Raw genomic sequence first — 20,577 nt, forward strand, 5'->3', positions numbered from 1 at the left:
CTCAATGTTCACAGTGATTATGTCAAAAATAACCAATTTTGTACCTAACTTTTGGTAATAAATTCATTTTGTTATTTATATTTGTCTTTGTTTTATGGTTCATCAGAGGTTGAAAATGAAATAGCCCTTGTACTTTAATAACACTTTCATTATGCAAATCAGCTATGTAATAGAATACAAAAGTCATTAATTGTTTTTGCAAAACATTAAAAAATAAAACAACAGTAAAAAAATAATACTAATTAAAAATAATTAAACAACATAATGAAACAGAAAGTAATAAACAAAAATAAACACTAGAATTAGTACATAATCTCCATTTAGATATAGTGTTGAACACAGCTCCTATTTTTTTACAGAGTTTCCTGACAATAGTTAAACAGCTATTACTTAGATAATTGGTATTTCTCAAGTACCAAAATATCTATTAATATTCACAAGTTTTTAGCCATGTATTATCCAAGTCTTTCTTCTCAGAAGAAAGATGATGATAATCTTTTACAAGTTTAGCAAAATCTAAAGTAACATTCACTATTATAATATTGTTTCTGATAACTTAAAATTAGCTTGCATAATTAAAATCAAAAAGTAACATTTTAATAAAACTGTTAGTTAAATGAAATAAAAATATTCAAAAATTTATAACAAATGTGAACTTCATTATGGACACAATAAATGAATTATGGCCGATTTCATCAATCTTCATTTAACCCTAATTGATGCATTAAAGCTATTTAACAATTAATGTATTTCACCAAACCTCAGTAATGCTAAGAAGTTTTAAACTGATGTTACTTTAAAAATCTGATTTTGGAGTGTTAAGTTGTAACAGTTCATTACACTAAAATCAATTATAATAGATTAGAAATGAGTTTGACACAGAGCTGTTATAAAGAATGCTAAAAATATTGAACTGGATAAAACTACCATTCAAACAGAACAACTTTGAACATTTAGATGATAACTGCTTCCCCACTGTTTCAGTAATACATGCATTTGTGTTAAAAACAAATGAACATTTTACCATTTGTTTCTTTTCATTTAATTGCAATACAGGCAATTTGTATCTTTTCAATCAGATCCTTGTATTTTTGAATCAAAATCATTAAAAACATTATTCTCTGTACATTTGTATAATTTGAAGTTCTTACTTGTTTCAAGTTTGGCATGTTGAGTGTATTTAAACAATATACAAAATGTTTAATGTCTAAGAGCTATGCAAAAGTTAAGAAAATATTCATATCTTCTGATACAAATAGAAAAATGCTGTTAAAAAATATCTCATCAAATTGAGTTAGAGAATGTTAGTGAAATAGAACTGTAATTAAACTTTATTTCATTTAGGAAGATATTGGATAATGGAACATTATTTTAATGAAAGTTGATAAAACCGGTCATTAGAATAAAAAGAACATACATAAAAAAATTATTTTGTAGTTTATATAAGTCACATATTTATATTTTACTAGAGATAAAATATTTTAATAACAGCATAAATTATAGCATTATTATTATATTAATGGTTTTGATTATACTGTTATTTTGATTATAATTACATATAGTTTTAATAATATTTATTTCAAATATTTAAAATTATACAATTTATATTCTCTAATCAGTATTTTAAAAAATTCTTACCTAGTTTTACTTCAGCATTATCAGTTAATAATACATTCTGTCCTTTAATATCTCTGTGAATGATTTTATTCCCATGAAGATGACTTAAACCCTGTATATAATATAATATTTGTAAATATGTTTTATAAAATAAATAACACAATAATTGTGATTTTTAAGATAAATTGTATGCAATTTTAAACACAAATTTCTTTTATAAAATATTACATAAAATTTATAATTTTTACAATACCCTGAGAATTTCTCTACATATATAAGCTATCCATTCTTCTTTTAAACATTGGCCCTTGGTGGCTGAAATAAATTTTTTTAATGATATTTAATTATTTTATTTAAAATATAATACAGTGTTATAAATATCAATGATTAATGTAGTAAAAATTCTTTATTATTTAATAATGATAATATTTTGTAATTTATAAACCAAAAAGAAATAAGAATAAATTACAATATGTATTAAAAATATATTTTATATTATTATATAATCAAAATATAAACTAGCTATACTAAACTTAAAAGGAAATTAAATTATAAATTAAATAATATTAATTTAAATTATCAACCAAAACTCAGATAATTCTACTTATTTAATTAATCCAAAACAAAATATTCATGAATCTCTTAAGAATGATCTTTTAAAATTTTTTAAGGGAAATTTAGTGCTCATATTTTATATATTTTGTACCTTACAATAAAGTTCTGTTATGTAAATTGTTAGTAACCATACAACAATTAGAATTTGATTATAACTCTGTAAAGCTTTGCTCTGTAGCTATATATATATATGGTAAATTTTTTGTTTATATGTAATTTTCTCAATTTAATAACATTGAATCAATTTTGTTTCTTTTTAAATACATTAGTTATTTATACTATCCATGTAATTTTTATCTAACCTCATATCATCTTTTGAACACTCTTAATTCTTCAAACACTGTAAGACTGGAATAAAGTATGTCAGAAAAAATGCACACTGATGAACCTTATAAATGAAATTCCAGTAAAGTATTTTATATAGTATTTTAACTGCATTAAACTGTACTGGAATTTCATTTATAAAATTCGGTTTGCACTTTTTCTGACACTCTTAATATTATACTATTGTATGAATTTCTTTGTACCTTTGTTTGGGTTGTGGACTCCAAGCTATACTCTGCAGTAGAAGAAATTTCAATAAATGAGGAGATAGTGGTAGTGTATTTAATTTTAGTATTAGCTACTCTTTTTTTTCTCAAAATTTTGAAAATCAAGAAATAATTTCCAAAATTTAATTTTTAAAAATCACCTCATGGGTTTCAAGATCCACCATGTATATCTGTATATTCATACAAATATTTTCTAACAATATTTTCAAGTGAAAAATAAAGAAACAATCATTTTAATTATCGAGCCCACCAGTGGCCAAGTGGTTTTCATACCCTGAACACTGGTAGTTCAGTTGTGGGTTTGCACCTCGCTCAGACATGTGGAGTTTTCTGGGTTTTCTCCACGTCTGTAATGCATAAACAGGGGCCAGTTTCCCTTAAAAAGACCTCCTGGAAGGAATCCCCTCTAGGCAGATCGGCCAAGTGTTGCATTGCCATAACTTAACAAACAACAAACATTTTAATTATCTAGCTTATATTAAGTTACAGTTCATGTAATTAAAATTAATTACATAATCTGTGACTTACTATAAAATGACAATGACTATTATAATTGGATATGAATATTATTTGAATCTGTGAACTTTAATAATTATCTTTACTAATAATGGTAATAACTGGCATACATGGCCATAAAACTAAAGTTATTACAAAAAAAAATGTTTTAAAAACTTACATTTTACTAAATCAGTTACAGAACCTGCTCCACAATATTCCATAACCAACTACAAGAATAATAAGTTTAAAAATATTATTATTTTTATTTTGCAAATATTTAAAAATTCTTATGTAAGAATATATAATTGAAATTACTAATGAGAAACTTCATACAGAAACAATTTTACAATTTATGATCACACACATTCAACATAACCACCAACAAAATATATTAAATATTATAGATTTTAGTTTCACAAATTTAAACTGAAAAATTATGTTCAATAAAAGCTACAAAAACACAATCTAAGAAAATCAGCAGAAAAGTTTTTGATTATAGAAATAACATATCATTCTAAACTCTACATTCTATAAGAATAAAATTAAATTAACTCTGTTAATTAATCAGAAATTTAAATGTTACAAATTATATTATTTCTATAGATATATTATTAATTGATTTAATAATTAATACCTCTAAATTTCAATATAAAGTTGAAAATAGCATTTGATAAATAATTTGGACAATATTTATTTTCTTCATTCAACAAAACAATTAGATTAATTTAAATCAAATTATTGAACAATAAAGTATTGAAATAAAAAAAAAATTAATAAGAAACTTTGGTTGTACATTTTTGGTATTTATAGTGATATATCAATAAAGTCAACTATGTTTTTTATAGCCTGAAATAGAGGCAAAGAAAGGAACCAATAAAATAAGTTCCCTAAGCAAATGTATTAATGAAAAAATAGATAAAAATATCAAAACTTTGTTTCTTTTCAGCAATGGTGCTGCTAGTCAAAACAAATAGCATATCCTAATTGCATTTCTTTCACCATTAATAAAAATAAGTAGATTCAATAAGAGAGTGCATCTATTTTCTATAATAGGATACATAATTTCCAACATTTGACAGACATGAACAAGTTTGCTGCTGATAATTTTGACTTAGTTTGCAAAAGAAAAGGATTGTAAATGTTTAATCAAACCAACACAAATTTATGAACAAAAAGAGTTCCCTTGCACTAGAATGAGGTCATCTCACAACTGGTCTGAAAGTTAAGAGTTAAATGCATCTTCAATAAATAAGTTAGTAGTTTAAATTCAATAATACTATACTGATTTGTATACAACATACATCTACTTTTCAAAATCAATTAAAATGTTATAATAAATTATGAAAATAAAGTTATAAAATTTCCTTAGATTTGTGTAAAAAAGAGACCTATCCACATAGTAGTACCTTAAAAATATCAATGATTTTAATGATAAATACACAAACATTTTTATATAAAATATTGAAGATTCAACTCTCATTCTTAATTATATTTTTAAAATACAAAAACAGTGGTACTATGCAAAGACATCAGTGAATATTAAACATTTTTGTCTACCATGTTGGCAACATATCTCACTATATATTATCATCATTCTATTTTGTTGCAATTTATTTTGTATTTATCTCTCTTTACATTTATTTAAAATACATGGTTGTGTAAAAAATAAACGGAACTTTTAATATAACTTTTATTAATTTAATAAAAGTTATAAGTATTTATGGAACTCCTTGTACAGCTACACATTTCTCCAGCATCCATTCTACTTGTCAAAGCAGTTCTGGAAGCCATTTTTTATGATGTCTTTAAGGGCTTTCATCACTGCAACTTCCCCATTTAGCTTGTTAATGTTGTTAATGAATACCTGATCAAGCAATGCATATAAAACTAACACTGCATCCTTAACCACTTTATCTGTTGATCTTGCTTGAAAGACTATCTGTTTCCTAAAATAAAAGAGGGATTGAAGGATTACAGGTTTCAGTCAGCAGAAGACATGAAAACCATAACAAGGAATGCATAAAGACTTCACAAAAAACTTCCGAGCATTACTTCTGACAAGTGATATGAACACTTGCAGAAGTGTGTACAACAGTAGTAACTTGTTTTGAAAGTGTAAGAGTTTTGTATGTTGAGGAATAAAACCTGTGCAAAAACATGATTTATTTTTGACTACTACATAAGTTTATAATAATGCTAAAAATATCTTTTCCAAAATAGACTGTTTAGAATTTTGAATGCAGTAATATAACTGAAAACAGTTATTATTATTATTATACTGTGCATCATTAAACTGAATGTGCCTCAATAAGAAAAAAGTGCTCCATTAATTTCTTTTCTGTATTGCTTTGCATGTATCTTTCATGCTTGCAGATTTAAAACAAAAGTTTCAATACAATTTTCTTTTTATCAATACTTTTTAATACTTTCAAATCATTTAAAACATTTTCATGATTTTAATATAATATTAATGCATTATACTAATTCATCAAATGACTAAAACAGAAAAGCAATTAATAAAGAAATGCATTACTAATATAACAGTATTTTTATTTTAATTCTATAAATGCTAATTCACAAAAGTTAAATCTAGTTTTAAAGGATTTTCTTCTCCAAACCAAATTTCAAATTTTTTCTAATTTTTGATTTTTCTAAAACTGTTCTAGAACAAAGGATTAAATCTATATGAAAGTAAATAGAATTGATTTAAATATTAAAGGAAGAAAATATTCAAAATATTTTTTGCCTTAATTTCTTTTTCACATAGTATTGTTCTCTTATTTAGAAACACTTCACAAAGTCAAAAAGAAAAAACATCAAAAAACTTATGGTCCACATAAATTCAAATAGACCATACATTAAAATACAGAAATGTACATAAATCAATACTCAATAGGTAATTATAAAGATATTTTGTTTATACAGAATAATAGATATCACTTACCCATAACTTATCATCTTTGCCTGGTGGACTCTTTTGAATAAAGGCTCCATAGTAAGTGGCAATATTGCGATGGTGAGAAAACTGAAAAAATTAAAACAATTTCTTCAATAAATGTTAATTTTTTTTACATGGAATTCCATATTATGTTCCTATATATGCAATTATTGATTAAATAATAATTAAATTAATTAAAACACCTACTTATGCAATTAAAACTTTTCACATATAAAATTATATATTAAATAAAACATGTTTATGTATCTTTTTCCTTGATTTATTTTGATGTAAAATAGTATTATGACCCTGAAATCTATTTGACAGCTTTCAGGCCCATAATGCTATTTCCAATGTTTCATTTTGGGATTTATTTTTCATATAGGTAGGGTTTCATTTTTTAGGTGGTCAATATTTTAGAAGATCAACTTTAGACACGTGTAAAATGTGTCTAAAGTTGATCTTCTAAAATGAACTAATTGAATTGATAAATGAATGACATCAATGTAAAAAATGTATTGCAAGTACAGTAGAAATAATCTGCATTTGCATAAACTACGTTTACTAATTGAAATATTTTATTATTTTAAAATGTACATGAACAATCATCAATCCCAATTTATTAATAAGAGCCTGATCTGTTAAGTTTGGTAATTAGGTATTTGATTGATCTCTCAAAATATACATATATATTACTAAACTAATTAACTATGTTCAAATGATATAAGAGAAAAAAGAAGATAATTTGTATGAGAAACTTCGTCAAAAATTTTTATACAGTAGAGCGTCGTTTATCCGAAAGCCGGTCAACCGAGACATCGGTTAACCGAAAGCTTTCCAGTTGGACTGCGTTGTGCTGAATCGAACGTTTTTGATACTAAATTTTTCTTCTTCTTCCCCCAGTTCGTATGGAGGCTATGGCCGATTGTCGACTTCTCCTCCGATGGGCTTGATACTAAATTAACTTCTAAAGTATAATTTTTTGTTTTTATATTTTTCAATATATTTATTTTGTTTGTACAAAATAAAGAAATAATTTTTAACGATACAATAGCCTCGATTATTATTATAAAAATTTTTCGTTAGGCTTAAAATCGACAAAAATTCAACACGAATGACACCAATGGAGAAAAATTCCACACGAAGCGACACACAACGGAGAAAAATTTCAACATTGGATAGGTTAATATATTTTTCGTACATAATCAGTTATCCGGAAAAATCAGTTATCTGAACCACCCCAGTCCCCAATTGATTCGGATAAATGATGCTCTACTGTATATGAAAACATTCAATATTGTTAAGGAATAAAAATATATAATCCTAAAAGTTTATTAGAATTAAGTAGAATTGAAACATTTATGAATTTGATTTTAATATTAATTACCTTTTTCAAAACATTAATTTCAAGTTTAATTTCTTCTTCTTCATCCTGAAAAGAAAATTTTTGTTTACATTTAATATTCTTTTGAAATTTTCCACTACTTATATGGTAATTAATTAATCTTAAATTTAAATATTAAAGCTTTTTATCAGGAATAAACAACAAATAAAAAATATAACTCAAATAAATTAATATATATATAACTCAAATAAAAAATGAAAAAAACGAAAAAACAGTACTTCACAAACATTTTCAAACTGAGGCGTACACATCACGTAGCCATTGACCATGAGTACCCCAAGCTCATCCATAAATTGATTGACAGATTCCACCACTCCCAATGTGCAGTCCAAGTTGACTCCCATGGCAAAAACCAACCCAAAGATGAAGAAAGGATCCCCAGTCACTTACAACCCAAACCTCAAATCACTATATACCAAGATAGCCAAGAAGCGCCGCATTCTCATCGCATACAGATGTCCAACCGTATTTGACATCCTTTGTAACAGAAAAGACATTCCCACCTAGGACAGGCTCCCCAGAGTGCACAGCATCCCACTTAGGGATCACAGACGTGATAGAGTCCTCATCTACATCAGCTCCACTAAGCACTCCTTGAAGGTTAGAATGAAAGAGCACCTCACTGACATATAGCATGCGAGGACCATCACCATTCTTGCCATTTACACCAGTGATCCAGACATTGAGCCGGATTTTAGCCACATGAGAATCATCATCACCTCACCATGCACAAAACATCTAAAGTGGTTGGAGGCCATTTGTATCTACAGATCTAGCCTCACCAACACATGTATCAACCACAAGGAAAAATTGACTCTGTCCATAGCATGGCAATCACTAATGGACAACGACTTGTAAATCTCAACAGATGCTACCAGCTAGAGCGCGCATTCCCAGTATGACAACATCAAGAAACACGTATTCGAATAAACTTTCAAATTGTCATGTTCTTATTTAGTTGCATTCCATTGGAAATTCACTGTTTCACCTGAAGAAGAACAGTTTCTGGTTCAAAAATGTTTTTGAAGTACTGTTTTTTTTTTTTTTGGTTCGTTTCATTTTTTTATTTGAGTTTCATACCAGTAACAGGCTTTGGTAAGTAGTTGACTTCACCCTGGTGTTTAGTGTAGAAATATATATATAATAAATAGAATTCAAATATACATTCAATTCTGTTTTTGCATGATATGTATTCTTTGGGAACATGTCTATAAAAAAGTACTGATTCTCAAAGTGATACATAATTTATAATTAGGGGCATTTTCGAGAAATTCTTCTTTTTTTTTTTTTTTTTTTTTTTTAACAGTTTGGATTGACCATGCTAAATCAAAACAAATCGTGTAAAAAAAAAAGAGAGAAATTTTTTTATTTGTATTAAATCAAAATTGTGTAAAAAAATCTATGTAAAAGCAGAATTGAGTATATAAAGAAAATTATAATTACATATAAAACCAAACCTGAAAGAGTCATAAATAAATAATACCACCAGATCTTAATCAGGCTATCTATATAGATAATTAAATATATTATATAACTTGTACTAAAGTTAAATGATTAAGCTGGCATCTTGTATTAAATATGAAAATTAGAAATGAATTAATTAAGAATATTACAGAAGATAAGATGAATCCAGAATGAGATTCAAATCTGCAGCTCCTGCTTACCATACATAAATGTGATGCTAATTATGCTAGCCAAACCTCTGTCTGATTTTCACTTCCAGACCAATTAATTTAAAAGATATAATCATTTTACCCAATTAAAATTAGGCAATTTGTTTGTTTGCAATTAATAATACCAATCTTTTTATGCTAATCCAAATGTCATTTCATAAAAAAAAATTCAATTTTGGTTTATAGTTTCTATAAACCTAATGACATAGAATAAATTGATAATGATTTCATAATGCAAATCCTAGGTAAGTATCTTGGGCATCAGTAAATTTATTTTTTCATATTTATTATTCAAAGGTATTTCTAATTCATTTTTTGGCATTAATATTTTCAAATCTCAAATTTGAAAATTAGATAAAAATAACAATTGTTATTTCCTTAATAAACTTGAATCTATTCAACTTATGATGAAAAAAATTTTTTTCGGAACTTAAAATTAAATATAAATTTTTAAAATCTGAAAATATTTAACAAACACATAGCTGGTTTATGTAAAATATTTTAATCTTTCATTATAATCTAATATAATAACTTATGTCTATACATTTTCAGCTCTATACAAACCACCTTTTATTGGTGGAACACAAGTTTCTATGGCAACCACATTTGAATTCAAGTTCTTATAATAATCTGTTAAATTTTAATGGTTAAGTAACTGACCATTAAAATTTAATTTATCATTATTATTTTTCAATTCATTTGCATTCAAGAAACTAAATTATGTCCATTGCATGGCTCAGCTTAAAATTGATAAATTTCATTTCTTTTCCCATTTCACTGTCCAACATATAGACTTATTAAAAAATTTATTTCACTTTTTTGCTTAAATGATTTTCAAATTAATTCAGACAGGTCTCTTTCAAAGTAGTTGTCCTCTGTTTGTATATCTGCAAATTTACACCAACTGTTAAAATTTAATGGATTGTTCTATGAGGTAAGAATAATTTAGTTGCAGTAGAAACACATGTTCTAACAATAAAAATCACATTATTATAGTTTTTATCATTACTATTCAATAAAATTGGTAAATTTTTTTTTTACAAAAACTTAATGGAGAGCAAAATCGATTATTTTTTTTTAATTATTTGATAAATTTTAACACACTATGTTCCATTTGCAGTGTATTTTAGTTCATTTTAAGCTGGGTCATAGCATCAGAAGTAATTGATTTTCTTGAATGTAAATAACTCAAAATTATTATAAACTTATAATGTGAATTTGGCATTGACAAAATTTACTCAGTAATGATGGATAACATTTTACATTCCAAATTAAATATACCAATTTTTACTAGATAGTGAATACTTAAATTCAAAGATTGAAAAAATTGAATAAGAGATGTCGCTAAATGATAAGTTTATATTTAGAATTCAGACCGAGACAAATAATTAGAAGATGACACAGTCTTTACAAAAAATGATGCAATAAAAGATATACTTATAGATACAAATAAACCTGATCTAATGCAACAATCATTTAGCTTTAATATAACTATCAAGATTATGGATGTTTATATACACAAGACACACACACACACACACACACACACACACACAATACTAGAAATAAAGCATTAGCAGGGGTAATGATTCTTAATAAAACTACGCAAGTTTGAAAATCTTGCATAGTTTTAATAAGAATCATTTTTCATTTATTTTGTTATTTTTCTTATGGTTTTTCCCTCACCATTAAGTTTTTATTAAAAAATAAACAATTTTACTAGACAACTGACAGATTGAATTTCTTCTCACATCATTTTCGAAAGGTTACCGATTGTCATAAAATATTCTTGTTATTTTACTACAAATTCTCATTATGGGTGACAGAAAAATTTGACAAGATATTTAATGTATATCTGTTTTTATTTGGAATGTTTCATAAAAATTTTTCTGTAAAATGTTTTCTCAGCTATTAAATATATTGTTTTTAAGTATTATAGTAAGTATTTTTCTTGTCATTGCCTTAAGTGTCTAATGAGAGACATTAGACACTCAAGGCAATGACAAGAAAAAATTATATTGCATTTTCATTATTCATTTTCCAAGAATAAATTAAAAATCATCTTAGATTTTCCAATTAATTTAATATTTAAATAAACAATCTTATTTGTTTCACATAAAATTTTGTCATAATATCCTGATGAGTCATAAACAGCAACTTATGATTCAATTGAACAAACAACTAAAATGCAATTTTACTGTATTTCATGTAAACAATCCAAATAGAAACTGATTCCATTATCATTTTAAATAAAGACAAAGAGATAATCATATTATACATATTACATAAAATTTGAAAAAAAGAGAGAGAAAAATTATTTCATTTTAAAAACATCAATTCCAAATTCGTGTAAGAAAAAAAAACCACATATATTGTTGATTTTCAAAAATTCCGAAGATCAATTACTGAAATTAATTAACAAAAAGCTATCTTCTGATACACTGAAGAGAAGTGACAAAAACTTATTTCCACACACAAATCATATAATGAATTTAGAGTATGTGGTTCATACCTTTTCTCTATCAGTAAGAATATTGTGAAGATCAGATGCTTATATGGTAATTTCATACTAAAAAAGAGCATTTAGTGTTTGTTTTGCAGAAAGCCATTTTACAGGCAGTGTGTACTCCAAGCAGTAAGCAGCATCTCTAAGCTCTTTCCTCAGAAACTAAATTCAACATCTCAGCATCAAGCTGCCACAGCTTTGAACTATGTCAATGAGCATCTGTGCCTTATCTTGATTTATTTTGAGCATCATTAGCAAAATGTGTCTTAAAATGCAAAATTGCCCTTAATGCACATTTGGTATGATTTGGTAGGTTACTTTGGTCTGGGAACATTCAAAAATTTTTCACATATAAATTAATGGTAATTGCTTCTTTGCTTTATGCCATTTTGGCTTATGAAAAGCTTCATAGGAATGCTCTACATTCAAATAGTGAGGAAAATCTGTACTGATAAACAGGTAATTGGGTTTTGGTTTTGCATACAAACAATAAAAACAAAACTCAAGTAACAGAGAACATTACATTATAAACACTAAATAACAATTATAAGTATAAAATAAAATATATATAAACTTAAATTAAATTACTTAAAGATAATAATTACTACAGAAGATTTCCTGAACACTTTTAGAAAATGTTATAATTTTATGTAAAAGTATCAAATGAATAATATTTCACATAATCCAGCAAGTTTGTAAAAGCATAATCAGGTTAAAATATAAAATTTTTTTAAATGATCCTTATTTATATATATAAATATATATATATACTATCCATTTTATGTTTTTATGTCAGTCTTTCAAGACCTAATGTATGTGTCTCTGTATCCAATGGTTTTTATAAAAATTTTGTTTATAGTTTGAAGTTTCTTGTTTGTACACAAACAAAAATTTCATTTTATTAAAATTCAATATTCAAATATTCATTTATTTATAAATATTATATTTTATTAATATATTTTAATAATAATACAATAATATATTTTCTAAATATATTATTATATTTATAAAATAATTCCAATTTATATTCATATATATTTATTTTGAAATTTTTAGTTACTAATATAACAATTGAAGTAACAAAACTGAAATAAAGTAAAACTATCAAATTTTTTATATTTTTATATTTAACAATTTTATATATTAGTTAATAAATATAAAAAATTACCTCCGTGACATCCATAATTTTAATTGCAGCCAACTGTCCAGTTTTTGTGTGACGACCCTGAAATAAATATTTTGCTTTTAAAACAATCCTTAGAGCACAAAAATAAGAAATTTAGTTTTTATTATAATTAGTACATATAGTTTTATAAGAAACATAGTTTTAATTATAATTCATGTTGATTAAGTACAATTTGTAACATTTGTGTAAACATGAGAATAAAATTTTAACTGCTATAGCTTGATAATTTTTGATTTATTTAAGTAAAACAAAAGTTATAGTTCACTATAATTCAGTTATCAATATCTTTACTAATAAAAACACTGAGATAAATCCATCAAATTCAGTCATTTTTTATTCACTTTCAGTCTACCTATCTCAATTTTTTATTAAGAAGATTAAAAGTTATCCCTTGATAATTTTATAATCAGTATCCTCTCTTATATCTTTCATTTTTGAGTATAATATTGCTTTAATAATAAAGTAAAAGGTTTAATAATTAAGCTTATTAAACTACAACAAACAATAACATTATGTATTCATAGAGACGGACATGTTCAACAACAAACCGATGTTATATTTTTATTGCTGTGTTACGAAAATTAAAACAATGAACACTTGCACTTTACTGTAATGTCAAATTATTAATACTAATCATTAAATTTAATATATTCGATTTTATGTAAAATTTTCTCTTTACATAATTTCTTTCAAGCAATAAATGCTGTACAATCAAATAAATTTTAATTAAATAACCAAAGTGAAACCCATGATCAATATACTTACAGTTCCTTAAATGTTATGAAACACAGAACTATAATTTAATACAGGAGACTCATCTCTCTCTATTATGAGAATTACATCTTGTGACATCACTGTACCATCTCTGACAAAACTGTATTGGACAAATTTAAATCTTAACATAAACTATTAATACTATCCAATAAACTTATTAACTAGTCTTAAAATAATCCAACAGATCATTTGGTTAATCATCATCTTGTAAAATAAAATTAATCAAAAGAAACTTTTGAAATATTTAAACTCTTAAAGATAAAAAAAACTTTAATATGATATCATGAAAAAGTTTGATTTATAATATAAGAAAGTGTCATTAATGTATCAAATCCATCTAACAAACAAAGCGATAATAAATACAAATATGTTGCACTAACCTTGTATAGCTTATGCAGATAATATTTAGAATGTAACAATGTTTTTAACCCATTTCTAGGGTCTTCAAGGTTTTCTATAAATTTTTCTGGTGCAATATGAGTTCGATTCCAATTTTTAAACGTTCCAATTTCCAATTTTGAAGATAAAAGCATTGGAAACTGGAATATTTAAAAATCGGAATCAAACTCATATCACACCAGAAAAATTTATAGAACACCTGAAGAGCCTAGAAATGAGTAGAAAATGTTAGTGTTGCATTCTAAATATTATCTGCAAAGCTATACATGGTTAGTGCGACGTATTTGTAGTCATTAATGTATTTGTAAATAACTTTGTCAAATTATTGAAAGATTGAGAAAAAATTCTGTCACTGAATATAGGAATTGAAGAGCTAGTCTTTAAGAAAAATGATTCGAATTTTACCAGCAATGCTAATGCAACAAGACAATTTATAAGCTATTATCTAAATTAAAAATTATTAGTGTTACACTATTATTAGATACTTCCAAGAGATGTTATATAAAGCTATAATTTTCAATCTTGATTTCATTTAAAATCAGATTACTGACAACTCTTGAGTAATTAATAAAACATTTGATTAATTTCTTAAAGACTAAAAATTCAACATCAATCAAAATTATAAGAAAATTAGTACATCAACATTGCTATTGTATTAGTTTTATTATAATTTATATTGTACAATTTTCTGGCAGCCAATTGATCATCACTCAAAAGCTGAACTTTTTAAATCCTTGATGATTAATTTAATGTAAATAACATTACCAAATGAGATTTCCTGTAATCTGAATTATTTAGTTCTTATTAGTCATTGTTGAATTCTAATTCTGAAAATCTGTTTCTACTACATTTTTCAGATGAATCATAAATTCTCAAAAGGTCAAATTACTTCATAAATTATTTAATTATGAAGTAATTTGACCCTTTTTCCAAACATTTTTCTAAAACAATAGAATTGATATTATATTTTATAGAAATACCTTTAATATAATATGTTTAATTCAAAAACCATATTCCAAAGCACAATATATTTTCCAATATTTAATTGCAAGTGTTCTAAACTATAAACAGAAAATTTATTTTCTTTTAGCAGCTTCCATAACCATAGCAATTATTAATCTTATATTTCAAGGAACAAAGATAATTAACAATAATAAGGAACTCAAGATAAATTATTATTATTAAATGTAAATAATAATAATTCAATTAAAATTATTATTATAATTTTTACAAAGATATATTTAATTTGATAGTCTTATTAATAAAATAAGACTATCAAAATGAATTTAAAAATTTAAATTTAGAAAAAAAATTAATATATAATGGAAATATCTATAATTTATTCTGCAATATCCAACTTTACACTACTTTATTACTGGAATCTTGTAACTAATCTTTCAAAACCTTTGTATTTCCAGTAAGTTACAATGTTTACTTGAGTGAACAAATGTTTTCGAATCAACACCAAGATCATATAGCATGGCAATATGCATACAAGAAAGATCCCCAAAATTAATGGCATTTTATTCACATATTTTCTAACCAAAACATTAGTATGAGGAGTGTGGCCCTATATATTACAGTATGACATAAATATTTGAAATAGTGTGTATTAAAATTCGAACACTCAAATTTAATTGGTTTTTAAAAATTCGAATTCCTGGCATTCCAAGGTTGGAACGCCATCGAACCTGAAGCAGATCTCGGTGGAGATTCGAAAATGTTTGTTCACTTCAATTAAACATTGTAACTTACTGGAAATACAAAAGTTTTGAAAAGCTAATTATTTATTCTGCAATAAATAAATTTATTAAATATTGCTAATATCACAAGTAAAGTATAATCTTGTATTTAAAAAATAATAGTACATTTGGCATTCTAAATTCACTTATCCCTTAATATATGGACATTGACTTTTAACAAACAATAGCAATTTATCAATTTTTAATTATGTAGATTACTTTTCAATATTACTGATAAGTTAAAATGAATAACTAAATTTATTAGTAACAAGAGAATGATGATACTTCTTTTTATATGTCTGTATTATACAGAAATATTTTAAGATTTTTTTTTTTAATAAGAAACAAAACTTATCAATAATTATATTCTGTTTCTGTTTACTTTGAATTTCTGAATAGTAATTTTTTGATAACTGAAATTAAAAATTCTGTTTTATTAATATTTTGAATAATGAGAAAATGAAATTATATAAGTGTGTATAACTGAATGTATGAGTAAATTATGAATAACATAAAATTCTAATAAAATAAATTCTTATATATATATATAAAAATTCAATAAACTATTGCTAAACATGATCTTGTGCACAAGATTCATTAGTTTAGCAATAGTTTATTGAATTTAGTTTAATCATTAGTTTAAATAACACAGTTAAAATATTTGTGATAAAAAATTTGTGTATTGTTGAAATAAATATACAAGGTAGCTTCAAAAAGTTTGCAGATAAGTTGTTTTATTTTCTTAGTGAACGGAATTACATACATTTAGATAACATTACCCTCAAAGTATTGGCCTTCTGCAGCAACATATTTCATACAGGAGTTGTACAATGATTGAAACACATTCTGGAACCCCTCATTTGCAAATGTGCGCATAGTGCTTTTTGTAGCAGCAATCACCTTGTCAAAACTGTTGAATTTTCTGCCTTTCATGTGTGTTTTTATCTTAGGAAAAAGGTTAAAATCACAGGGGGGCGAGGTTCGGTGAGTAGGTTTGTAGTTCAATTCACTAATAAAATAAACAACTTTTTGAAACTACTTTATATATATACATATACACAAGGGTGAGTCAAAAAAGTGAGAATGAATTTATTCCTCAGAAAATACATTAAGCAGGATCTAGGTTAATATGGCTTTTTTGAAGTAGTTCCCATCAAGTTGAATGCACTTGGCCCAACATGTCTGCTAGTCTTGGAACACATGCTGAAACCCATCTTTTGACATCACCATCAGTCTGACTTTTTAAAATGGCCATTGACGAGTCTAAACACTGGCTTCATACCTCCAATTTCACACAACAGAACAAAAGCAGTCACATGAAGCAAGGTACAGCATCCATTCTGTTTTTGTCAGGCCAACTATTGGACAATAATATTGGAAAAATGAGGGCTGTATTACTGTGGTTCAGGCACCAACCAGATTGACAAGCTGCTCAGGGCTTTTTTGTTGGATGTGTTTAGCCAGTTTAAATTGTTCAAAATTATCAGGTGATACCACCCAGTAACCATTGTACGCAGGGGCATTTCATGTTGGTAAATCATTCCAAAACTGTTGAAGAAGGAAACTGCCATTACCTTTCCCACAGAGTGAAAAACCTTGACTTTCTTTGACCATGAAAAATATGTATCAAACCATCAAGCATACATGTTGGACTTTGCTCTTTGGAACTCTTTTTCATTCCCTCATCTAAAATCAAAGCATGGAGCCAGTGTTTTGACATCAACAGCCATTCTGAAGAAACTGGAGGTGGTTATGAAGAGTGTGAAATCTGGAAGTTAATAACCCAAAATTCTAAATTATTTCTCTCCTGTTATACAACAGCTTAATCGACAAAATTCCTTAACCAAGAAAATGTTGACCCTTGACTAGCAACAATCTTCCCTAAATGTCAACAAGCTATTGTTCCCTCGCAGCATGTAGCTCAGCTTGCACAATAATTTACAGTTAGCGTCCGAATTCGTCATTTTGTTTTGAATCCCAGGAACACCTATGGCCCTAATCGCAATCCACTATCGATCACGTGACCAATTTTCTCATCAAAAAGCTATAAAAGACGCTTCCTTTCCCCCTCAGAGGGAGAGTCTCGGATCTTCTGTCAATCAGTGTATAAAGCGACAACCGTCTAAGTCCCAACTTCTTCGGTGAGCCAACTTGAGTTAAATCATCTCTACCATCTGGGTTATACTTCTAGACCTTGTGCCATCCAGAGTGGACATTCCGATCTATGGAACCTGCGGCAGATATTTCTACAGAACTTGCAAAAAGAGGTATGCAACCGATATTGTAAACTCTCTCTCCCCTCTCTCGTCTCTATGAGGGTAGATTTGTAGTTAGGTAAATTTGTTGTTAATAAATCTTGTTTTGTTATAACAAAATAAAATGGTGTCTTTCTTGACTGTCGGCTTTGCCTTATTGTTGACCCCATCTTTCCTCCTCCTCCACTCGCGTAACGTGTAACGTAACAGCCATCCTTGACAAGTGAGCGGGTCCTCGACCCATCACCAAAAAGGGAGATAAGCCTTCCTCTTACCTCCCTCGGGATCTCACAAAGAGAATGTCAAAAGATGGATTCCAGTGTGACTTCCAAGACAAGTACACATGTTGGGCCAATGCATTGAACTCAAAGGGAAATACTACAAAAAAACACTATATCAACCTTGACCCTGCATAATATATTTTGTGATTAATAAAGACATTCTCACTCTTTTTTAATTTGCCCTCTTGTAAATGAATGTACAGTACATATTGGTGATTCATTTCTCTTACTGAAAAAAAAAAAAAAGTCATGGAAGCATCCTTCAATATTGTAGTTTTGTATAAAACACATCATTATTAATTAAATGTGCAAAGTACACTAAAATTTCATTTTTTTTAATCTTCCTTGTATCAAATAACTTCATTATTTCATATGTAAACTTAAGAACCATAAAATATGTTAATAAACTTCAAGCAGTCACTGGCTTATTATGATAACAAGGCTCTACATGAATGGTTTTAGGGGTTTTAAAAATAATTAAAATTAAATAACTTTCATTTACTTCTTTCTTAAAAAACTTTATTTTGTACTTGTTCAGTTCCTCCTTAGTTTAATGAAAAAAAATTAAGGAGAAACTGAACAAGTACAAAAGAATATTATGTTACTTAAAATCATAGAATTTTTTTTTTAATGGAAAAACTGTAAATTTGATTCACCAGTTGCTACGTCAATAAATAGCTCTGTAAATACATTTATGCTAGTGCAAAAAAATTGCAGAAGTGGTTAGAGAAAAAGGCAGTTATCAGTATTTTAAAAAATTTCAAATTTTATTAAAATACTGATTTTTCAGTAGCAAAAATACAGTACCATAATGAGGAAAGGATCCTTTATTAGAACAGTTTTAACTATAAAAAATAGAAAAAGGTAGGGATGGGATTCTAATAAAGATAATACAATAATTTTTTCTGCATTATTTTAAACACTCACAATGTACAAACATTTTGAGTGTTTGAAATAAATATGTCTATAAAGTTTGTGATTTTATTGTTTGTCAATGAGTGTGATGTCTGGTCTGTTATGGTAAATTGTTTTATCTGTGATTATGGCTCTGTCATAGTATATTTGGTGTGTGTTGTTTCCAAATACTGTCTATGGAATGCATTTGCAGTATGGTTTGTGGATAATTTGTGTGTCTTTGCAAGCTCTTGGTGTATTATATTTGCTGTTTGATTATGTCTATGTAAATAATCTGTCTGTGCCAAGAGCTTGCAACCAGAAGTGATGTGTTGTATAGTTCCTGGCATAATGTGACATTTTCTGCATGTGTCATTTGTGAGTGTTGTATCTTTATCTTTGAGTATGTGTTTTCTGTAGTTTTTAGTATTTATGACCTGATCCTGTATGGCAATCATGAATCCTTCAGTCTCCCCAAAGAGACATCCCCAAGCTAACCAGCTGTTTTATGCAGTTTTGTCAACAAAATCCTGGGCCAGATCGTAGGGATGCTTGCCACGGAGTGCCTTTTGAGCTCACAATTGCTTAGCGGTGCCTATGCTTTTTATATGTTGTGTCATGTCCATATGTTGTGAGTGTAAATTTAATGGCGTGTTATTCGAGTCTGCTAGAGTTACTGCTTTATGTAACTGTGATGTTTCTTGTATTTTGTAGAAAAACTCTCGCAGTGTCTGCTATCAGACCACATCTACCATCTTTACATGGAAAGTTAATCTTTCCATGGCTGATTTAGTATGATGTGTTTATAGTTAGTAAGTGTTGTTTTTGTTTCCCTTTGGAGTTGTTCAAGATCTAAGTCCAATGTATAACTCCAAAAAAATATATGAGTACTGAGACAACATATGTGTTTATTGCTTTAACTTTGTGTTTTGCACTTAACTCTATTCTGAGAATAGAATTTAACCTACTTTGGTATTCTGTAATTAATCTTTGTTTTATTTGTGCATGTTCTGTTAGTTTGGCCTGCTGGAATCCTAAATACTTGTATCAATAATAATAATAATGAAGGTGTGTTCTACAAGATATAAAAATAAATATTTATAAAATGAAAATGTCCAAATTATCATACAACAGATACAATATAAGAAATTTTGTTAGTTCTTTGTAATTCAACTTAATTTTCTAACAAATTTGATGAATAGTCTTACAGAATTAAATTAAATTAAGAAGAAAGAAAGAAAAC

At 26.8% G+C, this 20,577-nt stretch overlaps 1 protein-coding gene across 4 annotated transcripts in view; it reads right to left on the reverse strand.

Moving 5' to 3' along the window:
- LOC136988825 (serine/threonine-protein kinase mig-15-like) overlaps positions 1 to 20,577 on the reverse strand; it is a 112,829-nt gene that overhangs the window by 62,340 nt on the left and 29,912 nt on the right. For all 4 annotated transcript variants that reach the window (XM_067286816.1, XM_067286796.1, XM_067286807.1 and 1 more), the window contains exons 3-8: positions 12,972 to 13,028; positions 7,607 to 7,651; positions 6,226 to 6,306; positions 3,460 to 3,508; positions 1,871 to 1,932; positions 1,639 to 1,729 (exon numbers count right to left, since the gene is read on the reverse strand). In XM_067286816.1, coding sequence (XP_067142917.1) covers positions 1,639 to 1,729; positions 1,871 to 1,932; positions 3,460 to 3,508; positions 6,226 to 6,306; positions 7,607 to 7,651; positions 12,972 to 13,028 — 385 coding nt within the window. The remainder of the gene's footprint in view (positions 1 to 1,638; positions 1,730 to 1,870; positions 1,933 to 3,459; positions 3,509 to 6,225; positions 6,307 to 7,606; positions 7,652 to 12,971; positions 13,029 to 20,577) is intronic.

This window comes from Centruroides vittatus, unplaced genomic scaffold (assembly GCF_030686945.1).
Source record: "Centruroides vittatus isolate TY-2023 unplaced genomic scaffold, ASM3068694v2 contig_1276, whole genome shotgun sequence".
Lineage (NCBI taxonomy): Eukaryota > Metazoa > Arthropoda > Arachnida > Scorpiones > Buthidae > Centruroides > Centruroides vittatus.